The sequence below is a fragment of the Eublepharis macularius genome, chromosome 1 (assembly GCF_028583425.1).
Source record: "Eublepharis macularius isolate TG4126 chromosome 1, MPM_Emac_v1.0, whole genome shotgun sequence".
Lineage (NCBI taxonomy): Eukaryota > Metazoa > Chordata > Lepidosauria > Squamata > Eublepharidae > Eublepharis > Eublepharis macularius.
In genome coordinates, this window is record NC_072790.1 from 233,629,320 (window position 1) to 233,648,614 (window position 19,295).

A 19,295-nucleotide genomic window follows, 5' to 3' on the forward strand; every position below is an offset into this window, starting at 1 on the left:
TGTTTCTAGGGGAAGAAATATTGAAGTTGGGAAACCACTCAAGGGGCAGAAACTCTTCTCCCTCTAACCTGTGAATTCTATCTATTTAGTAAATTTGCATTCTGTCCTTGCCAACAAGAAGCTTTGGGTGGTATACTTTTCTAGTCCCTACTTTAACCCTACTAGGTAATTGAGTGTGTGTTAAGACTGGCTTAAGAGCAACCCTAAGCAACAGATTTGGAAGGGTGTAACTCACTTCTTGGTAGCATGGGATTTTCCTCTGCCTCTCCCAGGTCCTACACTGCTATTAAGCCCCATTTTCTCAAGCCCTGTTCCCTGAACGCAAAAAGACAACAGACAGCAAAGAGACTCTTTGTTAGGCTGTGGTAGCCTCTTTAATTTGTTCGGTAATAAGAGCTCTCTATGTATGTGTATGTGCAGGTGCCTACACACGAATCAGAGGTATTTATAATATGTACACACACATAATTTAATTTAAAAAAAATTCCTCCAACTTCTCCTAACTCCCCCCACCCACCCTGGGCAGGGCCAGGGAGGCTGCAGCCCCACCCTTGGGAAGGGGAAGTGAGCCGGAAATGGGGTAGATTTAGTTTCCTGCAACAAATATACAGTAAAATATATTGCTATGTACACGGCTCTCAGCTTTAGGCCATGCAGCCTCCCTTCTTAAGTTTAGTGGGTCAGAAGGGTGGGGTTTATTGCTTTGGGCAGAAGGTGGAGTTGGCTTGATTGGCCTGGGTGGGGTGGGGTGGGGGAGAAAGAATAGCTGCTTAGCCTGTTATGGCAGTGGGGGGAGGAGGAAGAAGAAATTGGCCCTGAAAAAAAAGCATAATTGCCTTTTCAACTATTGCTACAAGGGAACTGCTGGATGGAGCACAAAAGCCTTTGCTGACACAGCAACCCCCCCCCCCCAATCTTTAAATCTTAAGGCAGGCTCCCCACAAACCATGAGACAGGATACTGCCTTCTTCCTCTGCATGAGAGAGACGCCCCCCCACAAGTATTTGATTAATTTATTGCTTAAAAGTGACAATGCAACATTCTCGGCAGTAGGATGGTGGTAGGGGTTTGGGGGACTGTCAAGAATGAGGGGAGGGCATTTCTCCATCTCTTCCAGAGACGCCTGATAGAGACCAAAAAGAAAAGGCAAAGGTGTCACCGCCCCGCCCATGCCCTACTCTGGTCCTTTTTGTCTCCCCTCATCATTTCTGGAGCTATTAACCTCTTTTATTTAACCCCCTCCCTGCCCCTTAAGGTGCATGTGGTTGGGCCCAGCCCAGGGGAAAACAGAACAGGAGTTAAGGAGGGGCTGTCGGTCAATATGAATAGCACTGGGGGCGGGGGGCTATCTCCCTTTCCAGACTCCTGGGGGAAAAGGAGGAGGTCATCCCCCCACACAATAAGTGACATTCCCTCTCCCACCCCACATCTTCATGCCACTCAAATCCAATATGGCTTCCAGGCTAGTTCTACAGTAGCTAATTCCCACCCGCCACCCTCCCCTGCATCAATAAATTAAAATATGGCTTCCAGTGTGACTGTCCAAACTTTCTTCACGTCCCTCCCCCACTCTCAGTCCCGCAGCTATGTGTGGGAAGGGTTTGCTGCCGGCCCAGTTTTAAAACAGTTCTTCCTCTCAGCTTGCAGCTGGGTCCGTTTCCGTTAGCCTCAGTGCAAAGCAGTGGGCGGTTATTAACATTTGCATACATTTTGAAATGTATTAACATATGCAGATGAGTGGCGGCCAGGATTCGGCGGGATGGGGAACCCGATCCAGGCCTGAAGTCCATTTCCCTCTCCTCCTGTCCCTGATCCCTTGCCTGCCTCGCTGCACTCCCAAGGACCTTTGTTCTCCCCACCCCCAATCCTGCACCCTGCGGCCTGTCCTTCAGTCCATCATGGCCTCCAGCATCTCCAGGAAAAGCTTATGCATGGGAACTTTGCCCTCCAACTTGAGGCTGTAGAAATGGTGGAGGACGCGAGTGGCCGTCTGCCGGAGCAGGGGCAGGGTTAGGAGGAGGCGTCCGGCGCGGCGGGGTTCCTCGGGACGCCGTGATGCTTCATATTCCAGCAGTGCCTCATGTAGCACATCCCGGAGCCGTTGCACAGCAGCCATGTCTTCAATATGCACAGAATCTGGAAGTAAGGGGAGGGGAGTAATTTGGGTGGAGAGAGACAGGCCCGTCACTGGAGTTAGCTACTTTGGACAACCATCATTTGGCAGATAAGAGTAGAATTGCAAGCCAGCCCCAGGCAAGGGCATCTGCAAATCAACTAGTTTACAGGGTGATGCTCATGATCCAGAGCTGAATGTGCTGCAAGCAGAAAACGGGGTGCCCCACCGAGCCACATAGCATTGGATGATGTGCACATATGAACCAAGACATGGACAATGGCTGAAGGCAGGCCCACGGCCAGAAGCTTTGTAGCAGGTGGTGGGCCTAAAGAGTGTGTGGTTCGGGAGATTGTAAATCAGTGCAGTGAAGAAGAAAGCGACAGCCGGTGATCTAGTGTGTCTAAAGTCCCCTCTCCCCATTTAATCGCTTCTATTAACCCCCAAGTATAACAGTAAGAAAAAAGTCACCTATTTGTTTTTAAGCTAGATAAAAAAGGTGCCACCAATTTGTTCTCAGGGCAGGAAAATAATACGCCAAAACATCCTAAAGTTAGAAGGTAATACAGAAATCCTGCCCCCTTCTCCTTCACTGGTCAGTACACCCAACGGAAGAAACTAAAACAGGATCTCAGAGCTCGTCTTACATTCCAGAAATGTTGCACCAATTCCCTGGTATACTGGAAGCTGAGAACTGGCTCACACCCTATAGAGTAATTGGGTAGAAACCAGTATGCACAATTTGCCATCTGTCTCAGGAAGGACTAGCAACTTGATTTTTTTTAAAAAGCTAATGAAATATCTCAGAGAGGACTGGCTCTTGGAGCCCTGAGAGACATCTAGAAAACTGAGAATATCCCAAAGCTCAGGGATCAGTAAGTAATTTAGTGAAAAACCAGAGTGGGGAAATAAAATTTTAAATGGGTATTTATATATTAATGTTACTGTCCTAATTGTGAGGTTACGGATATTGTTTTGTATGTACCTTTTTGATATTACAGATTTTGCTAGCAGTCTTGGTTTCCCCCGCTGAAAAAATGCCAGGATAAACTTTGTTTTTTCCAAGAAATAAATACAATCAGTAATTAGCGCTTCCATTTGTTTCTGCCAAACCATTTCTAAACGGAGATGCAAAAATGTACATGCAGAAGCCATCTTTGCTCCTGTTGTAACCCTTCGCAAACCATGCTCCCACCAGCATCTCCAAACCACGCTGAGGCTTACCCGAGTTAGCAAGTGCCAACGCCTTGAGAAGCACGTACTCTTCACGCTCCAGGCGCAGGGCACGGTATTTGCGCACCAGCTGTAAGACCACGCCGCTGAGCTCCAGCAGGCCCGCTGCCCGAGCAGCTTCCTCATCTAATGCAAAGTCCTCAGCAAAGACAATCTCATCTTCGCAGGGCAGTGAGCGCCAGGCCACCCCAAGCAGCAAGACCTCCAGCCATACGCTCTGCAGTACGGACATCTGGTCTGCTAAGGAGAGTGCTGGAAATCCTGCCTCGGGGAGAACAGACCAGGAAAGCAAGAGGAGGGATTAATTACAGATATAAGCAGCCGCTTGCTTGGTCACCTATGGTGAGTGAGAATTATCTCTAGATGACCAAGCATGCTTCAAAATAATTGGTTCTTTTCTTCTTAGGCTACAAATGATTAACAAGCGGAATTAATAAAACAGCACAGAAAGAAAAATAGTACAGCCATGTTATACCTGTTTCACTGTGAAAAGGGGGTGGTGGAATATGGTTAAAAGAGCATTAGTAAACAGTATGATTCAGAGTGGATGGTAAGCAGGAACAAGTTCAAGAGCCACCTCTGCTACAGATTCATCTCACCCTCACCTGGTATGTTTTTGGCCCAGCCAATGATGACCACAATCTCCCGGTCAGCCAGATCACACAAAGTGCTTGCAGCCTTGGCGGGACCGTCAGGAAGTGCAGGATCAGGCATGGCATACAGCTTTTCGGGTTCCGCCACCAGCAAGTGTGACACCATCGTGTTCATTGGGGCTAGAGGGACAGAGAACATATAAAGAGGCCTGCTAGATCAGACCAATGCTGAATCAGTCACGCTTCTTTTTTTCCCTGCAGCAGCCAGCCAGTTTCCCCTCTGTGGCCTATCAAGCAGGAAATGCAGGCCAATGGCTCCCTCTATTGTCATTTTCCAACCACTGCTATTTACAGGTGCACTGCCCTTGAACATGGAGGTTTCAGTTAGCAGTTATGGCTACAATACACTGTTTTCTCCCTGAGTCTGTCTAATTCCCTTTTAACAGCCATCACCATGTCCTGTAGCAGTGACGTCCACAAGTTAATTACGCTTCACCTGACGCACTTTGTTTTATTTGTCCTGAAAAGTAGGGCATGTAGGTGTCAGGAGGTTACACCCCCCTATCCCCCCCCCATCTCTCAGTACTTGAAGAGAACGAGAACTCTCATTAGTAGCATTCAGTGCTTTTTTATAATACCCATGAATACACTGCTTGTGGCGGTGCCACAGCTGGCAACTAGACTGGTAACAGGGCTAATAAAAGGCACAAAGGGGCCAAATCCTTTTCTCCTTTGTCTCAAGGGCACAAGTAGAGATCTTCAAACCCTCTCAAAAAGCACCAGCCAATCAAAAGGTTAAAGAGGAACGAACAGCAGTGGTAAATCATGAGTGCCTCTTTACCATGTTGGAACCCATACGAGCCTGGGAAGCCTACAGAAAAAACATACAGCTAACAAATGGGTCTTGTGGCTAGCTGATATTGGTGCATCTGTCTCAGTAGTGTGGTGTGATCTGGTGGCTGATTCAGACATTGTACCTAACGCTGAAAATTCAATCTTTACATTGGGCCAATCCACCTGGGGGTAACCTCATGACTGAATGCACCCTAGGTTCAAAACTTCGTCCTGCTTAAGGAATACTCTTCTCCTTAACGTGCTATTTTTGATGCTGTTTATTTTATGTGGGGGAACCTCAGGTACCATTCTTTATTTGCATTCTGAATGGCCCAAGACGGCAGTAAAACCTGTGTATTCCCCACCCCCCGAAACGTGAACATATTCAATCTTTCAGCCCTCCACCCACTCTCTCGCTTTCCTTCCTTCCTGGCTGCCGGCCTTCTTCTGGTTGTGCCAGTCATGTTGCCATGGCAATGGGAATTGCTCACTTATGGAACCAGTGCCTGGGCCAACCCCACCAGCAACTTTGTCAGGCTGGCAAGAAACGACCGCCTTAAGAATATAAGAAAAGCCCTTCTGAATCAGACCAGTCTAGTCTAGCATCCTGTTGCACACCAGTTACTCCGGAGGGCCAACAAACAGCGCATAGAGACTGAGGCCTACCCCTGATTTTGCCTCCTGGCCCTGGTATTCAGAGGTTTTCTGCCTCTGGAAGTTCCTTTTAATCACCATGGCTAGTAGCCACGGAGAGGCCTATCCTCCATGAATCTGTTGAATCTCCTTTTAATTCAGCCTTAGTGGCCTGTGGCAAGTAAACAGCATCTCCAGGAGACAAGCTGTGTGGCACTCTCAACTATGGGTCTTTTCTCCTTCTTCTTTGCAGTGGCAGCACCAGTTCCAGGGTTTCAAAGGCACAAAGACGAATTTCAGCCCACTTGCTTCTTGAGGGAACAGGGCGTTGGCCAAGAATCATTTTGTTGTGGCTGTGTCCAAGATCCCTCAGGTGTGTGGTGAAGAGGGTGGCCTTTCTCTTTTCCCACTCACCTGGTTTCTTGGTGGTTGCCGCGGCAATCTGCGGGGTGACAAAGGCGCTGGGGTAGGTGGCACCTTCTACCTCAGGTCGACGCTTGTACTTCTGCCGCCCTCCTCGCACCCGGTCTAGACGTACCCCTGAAGAATTAACCAGGAGAGGAGTGGGAGAGAAGAGAGAAACGATGAAGGGGAAATGTTCTGAACCACTAAATATTAAAATTTTGACAAAGATAAGGGATGATTCTCCTTTCAGATCAGAAACTGAATGTTTAATTAACCAGAATCCCTGGCTTCCAAATTCTAGAGACAGCCTTAGCTGTGCTAACTTGGAGTCTCTCTACACAAGACATCTTACACGGGGACACTCAAGTGTCTTACTTTCTGTGTGGTCTTATATTCAAGCGTACTCTGTCTCCCTAGCAGTGCATGTGTATCCATAAGAGAACAAGTGTAAGATCTCTCACTTGAGCATCCCCGTGTAAGATGTCTTGTGTAGAGGGACTCTTGGTGGCAAGAGAAAAGGCAGTCTTCACCTGCTCAAAGCCTCTCTAGTATGAATTCTACCTCTCCCAAGACAACCAAATAGATTATCCCCCAATCTTAATATAAGGTGTTAGCTTTGACCTATGCATTCCTTTTGATGCATGCCTTTCTCTAGATGAGCTTCTCTACCCATTCTTTCCCCCTTCTTCTCTTAAGTCAGACAGGAGACGGAGCAGGGCCTCCTCTGCTTTGGCTCCATTGTTGCAGAACACATTACTCAAGTGAGGTCTGTCAGAGCCCCACTCTGAAGGCCTCTCAAGAGCTTCTAAAACTTGGCAAATCATTGTAGTGGTCTGACAATAAACTGCTTAGAACTGAATTGCTTTAGGAACAATTTATAAATTCAGCAGAATTAAGTGCTAGAGCTTTTTCTGAATCGTACCACTTCAGAACGCAGGTAGTGTGTAGACAGGGGGGGAAACCCAAAGTAATGATAATTTTTGTAAAAAAATACTTTAAAAGAAGAGTTGAAGTATTTGAATTTCACTCACACTTCAAAAATCCAAGGGCGTTGTAAGTTAAGGCAGCCATCTTAACTTCTGCCCCACACCAGCAGAACTAACTTTCCACAGCCTGACATTTTGTGCCTGCTTATAACTTGGGCTCCCTTGCTCTTTCACCCCTCCCCTCCAAATTTTCATTGCTGTTTCATTTCTTCCTTCCAATGGGGCATTTCACATTACTAATTTTGACATGTAGCCATTTTTTTACTGAATGTTTCTATAACACTTTAGCCCGGTTCAGCATCGAACCTTCCTCAGCCTGCTAAGGAACAGAACTGGGGGCTGAAATGGTGAGGGGGAAATGTAGCTGGAAACCTAAGTTGCAAGTGAGTAAAGTAAGTCAGCCCATACAGCATCTGGATTGCTCAAGTGGATCAGAAGTTCAGATAGCAGTCTTAGCTTCAATTTCCTTGGGCTGGCTCCAAAGGACTTCTTTCTTCAGCATAAGGTATCAGTACTTACGCCTACAGAATGGCAGATACATTATTTATTTTATTTATTTATTCTATTTATATACCGCCCATCCCCAGGGGCTCTGGGCGGTGAACAGTTAAAATTGATAAAAACAAAAACTAAAATCAATATACAAATAATAAAACAAATTAACAAGGTGCAGTGGTGGGGAGAACCTTCCCCACCCCAAAGGTGGGAGGCCGACATGGCACCGCCCCCTTCAATCACCAAACGCCTGGCGGAACAGCTCTGTCTTACAGGCCCGGCGGAACGATAATATGTCCCGCTGGGCCCGGGTTTCCATTGACAGAGCGTTCCACCAGGCTGGGGCCAGGACTGAAAAGGCCCTGGCCCTGGTTGAAGCGAGGCGGGCCCTGGTTGAAGCGAGGCGGGCATTCACAAAGGAGGAGGAAACTGCTAACTATTCCTCCTTCTACAGACCTAACACCCCCACAGTGTCCAGGACAGTCCTTTGAGCATAAGGTCCAGAAGGGTTTCAACAGGCTGAAGCAGAAAGGGGCAGAGTCCCGGACTCCCGTTCCACAAGCATGCTCTACCCATTGTACCTCGGATCAAGCCTTTTCTTTTTCAGAGCTTGTGTGAAATTGGAACTGCCTTGCCTCTTCAGTGACTGTGAAGGCACTCATAACTCACCCTACATCCATTGAACTTCTGAACTCCATTGAAACAGGAACTCTGAAATCTCTTCACTTTATGAATATGCAACAGATTATTATTTTTTAACCAAACCAGTGAGGGGGCAAGATTCCTGGGACGCTGGTGAATTTTTGAGAGAATGTTAAAAAAGAGAGAAACTGAAGGTATATTTTGGGTGTATCCAGCCATTTTAAACTGGATTCCACCCCCACCCCCCACCACTCCCAATGAAATTTGGCTGATTGCCCTACTTATGTGCTCCATGCTAAAAGTGTCAGTTGAATGGCAAAAATCATCTTGATTTTATGATGAATTCAGTGTTCAGACAGAATAACGGAAGAACACTGAAAAACCAACATACTGTATCCAACAGAGTAAGGTCCAGGCTCCCCCCCCCTTGCTGCTTGATGCCGTACCGTCCAGGAAATGCTATATCACTCTTAAATGGATCTCTAGCTCAGTGAGGTTTTTTTTTTTTTAGTGGCTGTTAGCAACATTGAATTTTTGGAAAGATTAAGGATACACATCTTTTACTTATGGCTGCCTAAAAATTCTCAAGTTGATCTCCCTTTTAAACAATTACATTTTAAAAAATGGCACATCACAAATGCTTGATGGAAGTGCAAATTTTAGATAATTCAAAGAACTTCACCCCCTTAATGTTTAGCCACACAGATACCAATTTACGCTCACTGGTTTGTTTGTATTTTAAATAGGTCCTCATTCATTATTCAGCCATAGTGGTGATTTTCCAGCTTTTGCTCTTGAGAGAACCTTCTTCACATTGATTTTCCTGCTAAGGAACCCAGAATGACGGCTAGGGCACCCCTGGGCTTAGCAAATGATTATGGGACACATTCTAAGACAAATGATTGTTTCAAATCCAGAGGTTCTAAGCTTCATCTTGCAGGTACTAAGAATATAGAACATAACAATACTGGTAGCAGACAACTGTCTTCCAAGGAAGTTTGTCTGTCATCTTCTTATGAAGAACCCAGTAAGTTTTTGAGAAACCCCAGAGATCCCCTAAATACCATTTGAAAGCCACTCAACCCAAACTTTAGCTGATTTTTTTTATACATACGTGTGGCACTCATCAAATTGCAATGAATTATGGCAACCTCATCAAGGGGTTTCCAAGGAAAGTGAGGAGCAGAGGTGGTTTGCCATTGCCTGCCTCTGCAGAGCAACCCTAGTTTTCCTTGGTGAACTTCTATCCAAATATTGACGAGGGCTGACCCTGCTTAGCTTCCAAGATCTGATGAGATAGAGGTATAACATGCTCCCTTCCCAGCAGATTTTTTTTAGCAGTTAAAACTAAAACAATTAAAACTTGCAGTCATAATATCTAATTAGGCGAATAAGCAATTCAACTCTGCATGTCATCCAGTGGCTCCTCTCATTTCTCCCACAAGGTTGCCTACCCCATCCCTCTTTAATGTCCTCCTGCATATTCTCAATCCTGCCTTGCTACCCTCTTTATTTTTGGTGCACCTCTCCTAAATTCCTCCTGGTTTATTGACCCTCCAGAGTTTTAGGCCACATCCCCAAAGCCATACCTTCTTTGAGCATGCCTACACGCAGGCACTTGGTGAAACGGCACGCCTGACAAGCCTTCCGACGCCGCTTTGTAATCTCACACTCATTGGTGGCTGGACAGCTATACTCAATGCTGCCTGGGAGAGAGTAAGAGAGAGGGAGCCGTGGCTTAGTGGCAGAACACCTGCACTGCATGCAGAAAGTCCCAGGTTCAAGCCCAGGTATGTCCAGTTTACGGCTGCATCGACATATCATTGGATATGGCACCATTGCAGGCATTTGCAAATGGATTTTCTTGTGAGGACAGAACAATCCAGGAAATATCCATACCCATCCTAAGAAGCAGTCTAACAATCAAGTCACAGGTGCTGGAACACTTTCTCTGCTAGAGACCCCCGGAAAGTCCATTCGTCCCTGAAATCGGTCAGATTAGTCCCTGGGTCCCTGGCTAACTCAGTGGTTACATTCAGACCTCTGTTTGTCATGGGCAAGAACACAGCTTGTTTATTATGCCTGCATGCTTCTTCGCATGTGGAGTGCAGCTGAAAACTGCTTGACTTGGGAAACCTTGAACTGAACTCCGATTTGCCATGACGTCTAAATGCCTGCATTCAGATGTCAAGGATTTCCAAACCAGAAAGCTTTAAATTGTGTGAGAGGGGAGGCAGAAGGAACCAAGCAAGAATGACAAACAAGCCGCATTCATGCCCATCGTCAACACACAAAGGTTTGCCATGATCCCTGGATACAGCCAGCATAAGGCAGGGTCAATTGTTCGTATCTCAGAGGATAAGGCAGCTGAAACGTATCTATAGAAAAATTGTGTGTGGATATGCAGGAGACTTATCTAGAACTAGATAAAGCTGCTGTTTATTGATTTATGTTTCATGACTATTCTTCATTTCTGGAACTCAAGGTGTGTACTGGAGGAGGGGGTAGTTCTTAGGTGGTCTCCTATCCAGGCCTGCTTTGATTCAGCTGTACTTTTTATTTACTTATCACTCCACGGTGTTTAGATCAGCCTGCACAAGGTTATCCTATTTTATTTTTGCGACAACCTTGCACGGTACGTTTTTCTAGGACACAGTGATTTGCCCAAGGTCACCCAGTGAACTTCATGGCTGAGCAATAACAACAACAGTGTGCTTATATACCACCCTTCTGGACATATTAGCACCTACTCAGACAGGGGAACAAATTATTATTATCCCCACAATACAGCTGGGGAGCTGGGGCTGAGAGGAGTGGCTGACCCAAGGCCACCTGCAGAGCTCATGGCAGTAGTGGAAGTCAAACTAGCGGAATGCTGACTTGCAGCCCCTCCACTTAACCACAATGCTACATCAGGGACTCAAACAGATCAACAACAGCCGCTCAGAACTGAGCAAACTCAGGCATACCCTGCCTTGCTTACAAGTCACTGTAAAGTAGTGATACTCAGTGGCTCGGAAGCTACATGTGGCTCTTTGATGTATCACTTCTGGCTCTGCTGAGTACTGTTCCCCAATGTGACACCTGCCCCATGTATCAGGAAAGTGGCCATGGCCCAGGCTTGTAGTGGGCAGTTTGTTTCCACATTGAAATGGCCACTGCTGGAAGAACGGGTAAGCTGTAAGCCTCTCTAAGGCGCAGGCCTCAGGGCAGGGATGGAAACAAACATGGCTCTTTTGGTTGATAGTCATCTCTGAGGGCTACAGTGTGAGTATCACTTTGGTACAGCATGACAGAAGCTTTGGGGTAATGATGATCACGGAGAAATTACCTATTGCTACATATTATTATTTGTTTTCACAATGGCACTGTGCACATGCTCCTCTTTCAATTATTTTTTCATACATTCAGGGCTTTTTTTCAGCTGGAACGCAGTGGAACGGAGTTCCGGCACCTCTTGAAAATTGTCACTTGGCTGGTGGCCCTGCCCCCTGATCTCCAGACAGAGGGGAGTTTAGATTGCCCTCCGTGCCACTGAGCGGCGCAGAGGGCAATCTAAACCCCCTTCTGTCTGGAGATCAGGGGGCGGGGCCACCAGCCATGTGACCATTTTTGCCGAGGGCGATTTAAACTTTAACCCAAAGTGACACCATTGTGCAGTCATGGGAGCATGCACACACTTTACGCACCCACATGTGGTACCAGGGGCACCACCTCCCGCCTAGAGTTGCCCCCTCTGCTGGCAACCTACTGAGTTCCACCACCTCTTTTCCCAGAAAAAAAGCCCTGCATACATTTCTCACTGAGCCCTAGAATTAGGGGCTCAAATATGACTCAAATTAAGCCCTGATAATAAAGTTGGGTGTTTTTCACAAAATAAGTAATTTATTTGTGGAACTCACTGCCAGAAGACACGGTGGTGACTGATAGCTTGGACAGCTTGAAAAAGGGACTAGAAATGGCAATAAACACTTTTTAAGAGCAGATCATTGAGTGTCATTAGCAGAAAGTCTCAAATGCAGACAAATTTTGAGCAAAATCAAAGAGTCCAGTAGCACCTTTAAGACTAACCAATTTTATTGTAGCATAAGCTTTCGAGAATCACGTTCTCTTCATCAGATGCATGGAGGGCAGAAGGAAACTGGCCAAATATAGAGGAGGAGAGGGGGGGAAGGGGGGAAGGAGGAGATGGGGGACAACTCCTTTGATATGGAGAGCAATAGCACTTTTCATAAAGGGATAATCAACTCTATGGATCATAGAGTTATTTTAAGTGGCACAGAGATAAAACCTTCTGTCTTCACTACTTAGATTCCTGGGTTTTATTTAAAAAAAAAACTGCAATCAGTATAGCCTGATGAAGAACATTTTAATTCAAAAAATGTTTGAATGTGATATGCTCTATTAAAAATCGTTAGTATCCACTATTAAAAAACTTGGTCATTTTTTAATAAAACGGGTTCACACTTCTGACATGTCTTTAGAAAAGGATTAGGAAGTACATCGAAACTAAAATCCACCTAACAGTTATCGGTGATGATAATGTAGAACCTCCTTGTTCAGAATCACTCTATCTCTCCATTCAAGGTGGCATGGCAGACAGCAGGGGACGTCTGTTACCTTCATGCTGACCTGGCAGGCGACTCAGAGGCAAATCCTTGGTGTATGATCCACCAGGACTCTTCTTGCATTCTTAACAACTTTGGAAGGTCACTGGCACCGCATGCCGTTCAGGGTGGGGGGAAGGGCTTACCTTGTATGGTTCGCTTGAAGAACGCCTTGCATGCTTCACACGATGCCACACCGTAGTGATACCCCGAGGCGACATCCCCACACACCAAGCAGAGCCGCTTGGGCATAGAACTCAGCATGTATTTGCCCCGCCCGGGGGGGTCATCTGCATCATCGTCGTGGCGGCGACGGGATGCCCCTGTCCCAACAGGCAGTGGTCCGGTACTCTCAAGCTCCTGGGGAGGCCCGCTGGCACTGGTGTCAGAAGAACCACTTGGACTATGTTGAGCTAAGCTGTCTGGGGAGGCAGGCTCTGTTTTGATGAAAAATTCAGCTCGGCGTTCCCGGGACGACATGGTTGGAAGAGGCTATGGGGGGGGAACCATATAGGTATTGTGATAATAGAGACATTATACAAAACTTCTGTAACAGAAGATTGTGCGAAGGAGAAAGCAATCAGTGGAAGGACCACGGATCTAAGCGTAATACTAAAAGACATTTCTCCCTAGAATTAGCCTGCAATCTTAAGAAAACTTACTCCTGTCTAAGCCCATTGAAATCAATTTGCTTAGACTGGAGTGACTCTCCTTAGGATTGTGCTGTTAAAGTTGCTCAATTATCTATATATTTACATGTTTTTTTTAAAAAAAAGCTATTCTGGTATGTCATAAAATTATAGGCACTGATAAAATTAAAGACGCTGGTAAATTAAAATTAAAAGACACTGATAAATTAAAATTAAGAGACACTGATAAAATTAAAGACACACACAACTTGCCAGTTACTCGTTCGGAAGAATCAACAGAACATGATAGGGAACAGAATATCAGAGAATGCAAAGAGTCATACTGTGCCAACCTCTGTGCCTACCCAATCAACCAGGCATGCCTGCACCACTAAGTCAGCTGGCCAATCTGAGATCAACGTGGAACTCCTGGAAAAGGGGCAGCTCAGTTGATCTGGACCTCACTGTTTAAGCAGAAGGAAGAAGTACAGCAGGGGTAGAAATCCTGCAACCCAGCTACCTACATCCATCTAAATTTGGAGAGCAGAGAAGAAGCTGTCTCTCTAACTAAAACAAGAGCTGCGGGAATAGGTCTCAATTCCACTGATGAATTAGGGGAGCTGCACCCCCCAACTTCATGCCCGCTGTGGGAAGCAGAGGAATAAACCCTAATCCATTGTTTGCTCCATTAAATAAGCACCAGCAAGATGCCAGTCTCTGGAAGCCAAGAAAGACCTTAACTCGTGCACTGCAAACGACAATAGTCCCCCAGAAGCCTTCCAAAATGCTTGGATTTCTGCCATCCTCCTGGGTCTGGGACTATAGAAGCCTTTAGGAGAGGTTCTGTTAAGCAGTCCGTTGAGCCCACCTTCCTCCAAATCTTGTCTTCTGCCCCCACAGCCCATCTCCAGCTGCTGGCACAAGTTACCGGCTACCAGCATCCGGAACGCCCTCAAGGTCACTCCAGGGAGACACAAACAGGCACCCTGGCAGGACTGGAGGTGGCATGAAAGAAGGCACACCCCCGCCACCCTTGAGTGTCGTCACCTCTCTGGATGCAGTAACGTTCGAGAAGTTCAAGAGTTAAATGTAAACAGCCCAAGGACAGGAATAGCCTCTTGGCTCAGCAACCTGCCATAGCTCTCCCCCACTTCGATGCAACAAGGATTAACCCCCCCACACACACACACATAAACCACCATGAATTCCCCCCCCCACAACAACACTAGAGGAAGAAGATAAGGGTCATCGAAGGATTATTTAGAGCAGACAGGCAGCTCAGCTTGACCTCCTAGTGCCCACTGGGCACCCTATCTATCTTGAGGACGGCACCGCGTCATTCTCCCCGCAGCCTGGCTCAGAGAGGTTCTTGCCAGTATACCTTACCCCCCCCTTTCCCCTCCACACTCCAGATTTTACCTCTTTGCTGTCTTTAGACACTAGATTAAGGACAGCAGGGTCTCCAACCAGGAATTTATTATGAGAATTTTGGTTATGGTACCCTGCTGTCTTCTTTAGAGCTTGGGGAATAGGTAAAGGTTACCACTGGGAACCATTTTGAAGGCTTCAGTTCCAAATGAAGCGCTCCACGCAGTGAGGGGACTGTAGTAGTAACTTTCCTTTAACAAGTTCTGTCCCATGTTCTGCGCCACAGAGAAATACTCCCACACATGCACACCAGCACATCCCACAGCAGCGCAACTCCATGCATGAAAGACACGTTACCATATGCATCTCTTATGCCCCTGAGAGACACCCCTCATTTCTCCTCATGGGCCTCTCTTCTCCATTTTGCTAGGCCAAGCCAGGCCCTGGACCTTTGTCCCCTTAGCATGGAGCCTCGTCCCTTACCCAATCGGGACAGGGAGTCCCGATTATGCAACTGGAGATTGGAAGGGACGCAGGAGGGGGGTGGGCTTTGGTCATAATTGCCCATCTTTTCCCCACCTTACCCCACACTCCTAAACTAGCATAAGCCATCCACAGACCAATGGGGGTGTGTACCGCTCCGACTCTCAACTGTTCTCACTCAGAGTTGCAGGTGTGGCAAGAGACCTCGGAAACATACACACAATAAAGAAAACGTGACTGGCCGTTGCTGCCTGCACCCAACTCTATCTGCTCTGACCCCTGCACACTATTTATTCTGGCACCCCAACAGCAAGTTTTGAACATGCTTCCTTGGCTGAGATTCTGTCTCCTGCAAAAAACCCCGGCTGAGATTCTGTCTTCTGCAAAGCCATGCCTATGACCTTTGACCCTCCTGGAGCGCACTTCTGCCACGCCGCAGAGGCCTCCCTTCCCTGTGTAGTGATGTACCCCCTAGTGGTCAGAACTACAGGGGTCAATCTGAGTCTCTCTGCTTACAAACACCCTCATGCGCAGGGACTGTGCTATGCATGTCCAAAACACATGCTTGCCGCACCACAGTCATGGGGAATACTTGCCTATCCCCCTGGCAGCAGAGGTTATAACTATGTCAGTCGGAGTGCCCCCAAGAGTGGGAAAAGTGTGTCCATCTCTAATTATGAAAATACAACCCAAGCATTCCTTCCTTCCTTGTCTCTGTGTCGGTTCCTTTCACATCTACGTAAGTGGGCCTGTGTGCATTCACACGGCACCCCTGTATACCTGCACACGCAGCAGGGTCCCCCTGGTTGTGCCATATGACCTTCCTGGGACAGCTCCGTGGTGTCAACCCCTATCCAGCTTGTGTGTGTCCCTCCCATATCTGTGCACCCTGAAGTGCCACCCTGCCCTGCAGCGCCAACAGAATCCGCACAAGCCCCTTTCCCCGTGTCTGCTAGTGAGGCCACGCGAGTCCACCACGGTTTGTGTGTACACACGCATCTCGACGTCTGGCAGCGTGTCTGCGACCCTCTCGCTGTGCCACTTCTGGCGCACTTGGACGCCTGGCTGGCTGTCTTCGCCAAGCCCCCCGGATCCGTCTTCTGGGCGCACGCTTGGGGAAGGCAGGCAGGCTCCCAGGGTGCCTCCCTCGGATCCCCCTCCGCCACCCCCTGTTCTCTCCTCCAGCTCGGTCACTCTTTCCTTGCACCACCGCCGTGTCTCCCCCACCCCGCGCCAGTCACATGGAGCCGGCTTGGGGTGGGGGCGGGGGCTGCGATCCCCCGCGCCCCCCCGCCCGGCGATCGCACTGACCTTGGCGGCAGACAAGGGCTCCTCGCTCCGGCGGCTGCTGCGTGCGAGCAGGCGGCTCAGGGGCCCCGCGCGCCGGGCACCGGCCGGGCCATAGACTGGGGCTGCGCGCTGGCTCCTCGCTCCGGCTGTAGGACACAAAAGGACATCGCAACCCACTTCCTACTCGGTTTCCTCCAGCTGGTGGGGGCGGGGCCTGGCGAGCAATATGCAGATAAGGGGGCGGGGCCACGGCCCATCTTGTCCCCGCCCCGCCTGGGCTCTCCAAGGCGCTGCGCTCTGGCTCGCTCGCCCAGCTTTGGCTGAGCTTTGCTGGGAAGGGGCGCTTGCAGTTCTGGGCGGGTGGGGACGGGGAAGAACGCTGTTGGCGTTGCAACGGGGGGACTTTAATCTGGTAGATCTCCTGCCCCCTTTCCAATGCGCCTTGCTTCCCGGGAGCTAATGTGGATGGGACCTGCCCTCCTTCCTCCCTTCTCTCTCAAGGTCACCCAGGAACTGTGCGAGGGGGGAGGGAAAGAGGAGCAAAATGGAGCCTCCATATGGAGACGGTGTCCCTCTGAATCCCAGCTCTTGGGGGCAAAAGAGTGGAAAGTCTCATTGCAGCGATGGGGAATTTTCCAAGTAGGCTGCCCCCTCGATGGAAACAGAGTGCTGAGTTAAGATTGCACCTTGGGATGTGATCTTCTTGCAAAGCAGCAATTGACCTTTTTAAAAATGTATTTTAAAAAATAGATTAATTTCAAACAGTTCTGTATATTGGGTTCCTTTAGCACCTATTTCCTATTCTCTGCAGGCCATTTCCAGAAATTGTGATCAGCGGTAGAACCTCAGTGAATAATGACAGTCTACCCTGGGATGGAGAGGTGGAGAGTGCCCTCAAGTCATAGCTGGCTTATGGTGACTCCTGGTGGTTTTTCATGGAAAGAGACTAACACAGGTGGTTTGCCATTGCCTAGGTCTGCAACCCTGGTCTTCCTTGGAGGTCTCATTACTAACCAAGGCCAACCCTGCTTAGCTTCTGAGATCTGATGATATCAGGCTCACCTGGGTTATCCATGTCAGGGCCTAACCTGGGATACTGGGGAACAAAACAAGGGTGGAAAGCCATCACTTTCAAATTGACTTACACAGGGTAATTTGCCTTGAGTCTCAGTGAGAAAGATGGATTATAAGCAGGGCTTTTTTTCTAGGAAAAGAGGTGGTGGAACTCAGTGGGTTGCCCTCAGAGAAAACGGTCACATGGCTGGTGGCCCCGCCCCCTGATCTCCAGACAGAGGGGAGTTTTGATTGCCCTCCACACCACTTGGGCGCGGAATGCAATCTAAACTCCCCTCTGTCTGGAGATCAGGGGGTGGGGCCACCAGCCATGTGACCATTTTCAAGAGGTTCCGGAACTCCGTTCCACTGCGTTCCAGCTGGAAAAAAGCCCTGATTATAACTAACATGAATGAATGAATGAATGAATGAATGAATGAATGAAATTAACTTTCATGGCCATGCTTGGGAGCTTCCCAAAAGGGAAGAATGTTTGGAAACTTCAGGTAATTCAGAACACAGCTGCAAGACTGCTGACTGGGGAAGATGATTGGGAACACATCTTGACAACACTGAAGAACATCACAGGGAGGCTGGTTTTTCTGAGTTCAGTTCAAGGAGCTGGTCATTGCCCTCACAAGCCCTTGATGACCTGGGATTCGTGCACCTTTCAGGATCTCTTCCCCTACAAACCAGCCTGATCTTCGATCGCCTCTTTAGAGGCCGTCTTGGCCACTAGATATGGGGCTTTCTCTTTATTTATTTATTTGTCTATTTATGTATTTTAATTTTAATTTTTTATTTGAAAGTAAAGAAAAACAATAAACAAAGACAGTAAGCAAGATATATAACAATACACAAAAACAATAACAACAGAATATATAACAGCCTGTTATACTACCAAACTCTTTCTTCTCTCCGTCCCCTTACATAAATACACTCAACATTTATAATAAAAGATTTAAAATGTTAATTTTCAGCTGTGTGTGTTGCGCCGTCAAGTCGCCTCTGATCTATGGCGACCCTATGAATTAAAGACCTTCAAAACGTCCTATCAATAACAGACTTGCTCAGATCTTGCAAACTGGAGGACGTAGCTTCTTTTATTGAGTCAAGCCATCTCATTTTAGGTCTTCTTCTTTTCTTACTGCCTTCAACTTTTCCTAGAGGACTGGGGAAGACAATGGCAAACTACCCCATAACAAAAGTCTGCCAAGAAAATGTCATGATGCAATGTCCCCCCATGGGTCAGTAATGACTCTGTGCTTGCACAGGGGACTGACTACCTTACCTTTCTACTTTTCCTAGCTTTATTGACTTTTCCAGAGAATCTTGTCTTCTCATGTGACCAAAGTACGATAGCCTCAGTTTTGTCATTTTAGCTTCTAGAGAGAATTCAGGCTTGATTTGATCTAGTACCCACTTACTTGTCTTTTTGGCTGTCCATGGTATTTGCAGAACTCTCCTCCAGCACCACATTGGAGTTCTGTGGATACCCTGGACAGCCAAAAGGACAAATAAATGGGTACTAGATCAAATCAAGCCGGAATTCTCCCTAGAAGCTAAAATGACAAAACTGAGGCTATCAGGTATGTAGTCAAAAAAGTCTTCCCATTTTTTCTGAAATTCTAAGATTTGTCTGTTATGTATATAAGAAGTTAATTTGGCCATAGACTCTTATTCATATGGATATGGGGCTTTCTCTGTGGGTGCCTCACTTGTGGAATGCCCTCCCTCTGTCTATTTGCCTGGCACCTATTTTGGTTATCAGGCACCAGATGAAATCCAGTTTTGTTCTCCTGGCCTTTGGCAATGATTAAGTGGCATCTAATTCCTTTGCTTTCGCTTGTCTGGGACCTTGGCACTGCAGTGTAGCTAGGTAGTTCTTATGGAAATGTTAATATTACTGATACGTTTACTGTCATTTTCAA

The 19,295-nt window shown here is 47.4% G+C and overlaps 1 protein-coding gene across 1 annotated transcript; it reads right to left on the reverse strand.

Moving 5' to 3' along the window:
• Positions 1 to 346: 346 nt before the first annotated feature.
• On the reverse strand, positions 347 to 16,489 carry ESRRA (estrogen related receptor alpha). The gene is made up of 7 exons (XM_054993169.1): positions 16,333 to 16,489; positions 12,688 to 13,033; positions 9,524 to 9,640; positions 5,821 to 5,946; positions 3,952 to 4,119; positions 3,338 to 3,607; positions 347 to 2,136 (listed from the first exon to the last, which is right to left on the reverse strand). Exons 2-7 carry the CDS (start codon positions 13,019 to 13,021, stop codon positions 1,889 to 1,891), a joined length of 1,263 nt encoding a protein of 420 aa, XP_054849144.1. The 5' UTR covers positions 13,022 to 13,033; positions 16,333 to 16,489; the 3' UTR covers positions 347 to 1,888.
• Between the last annotated feature and the right edge of the window lie 2,806 nt (positions 16,490 to 19,295).

Excerpts from the sequence above, each read along its gene's own strand:
- ESRRA (XM_054993169.1), bottom strand. The coding sequence starts at position 13,021 with ATGTCGTCCCGGGAACGCCGAGCTGAATTTTTCATCAAAACAGAGCCT. Across the intron at positions 4,120-5,820 it reads GGCAACCACCAAGAAACCAG|CCCCAATGAACACGATGGTG; the intron begins GTGAGTGGGAAA and ends CTGTCCCTCTAG. Across the intron at positions 2,137-3,337 it reads GTTGGCACTTGCTAACTCGG|ATTCTGTGCATATTGAAGAC; the intron begins GTAAGCCTCAGC and ends CCTTACTTCCAG.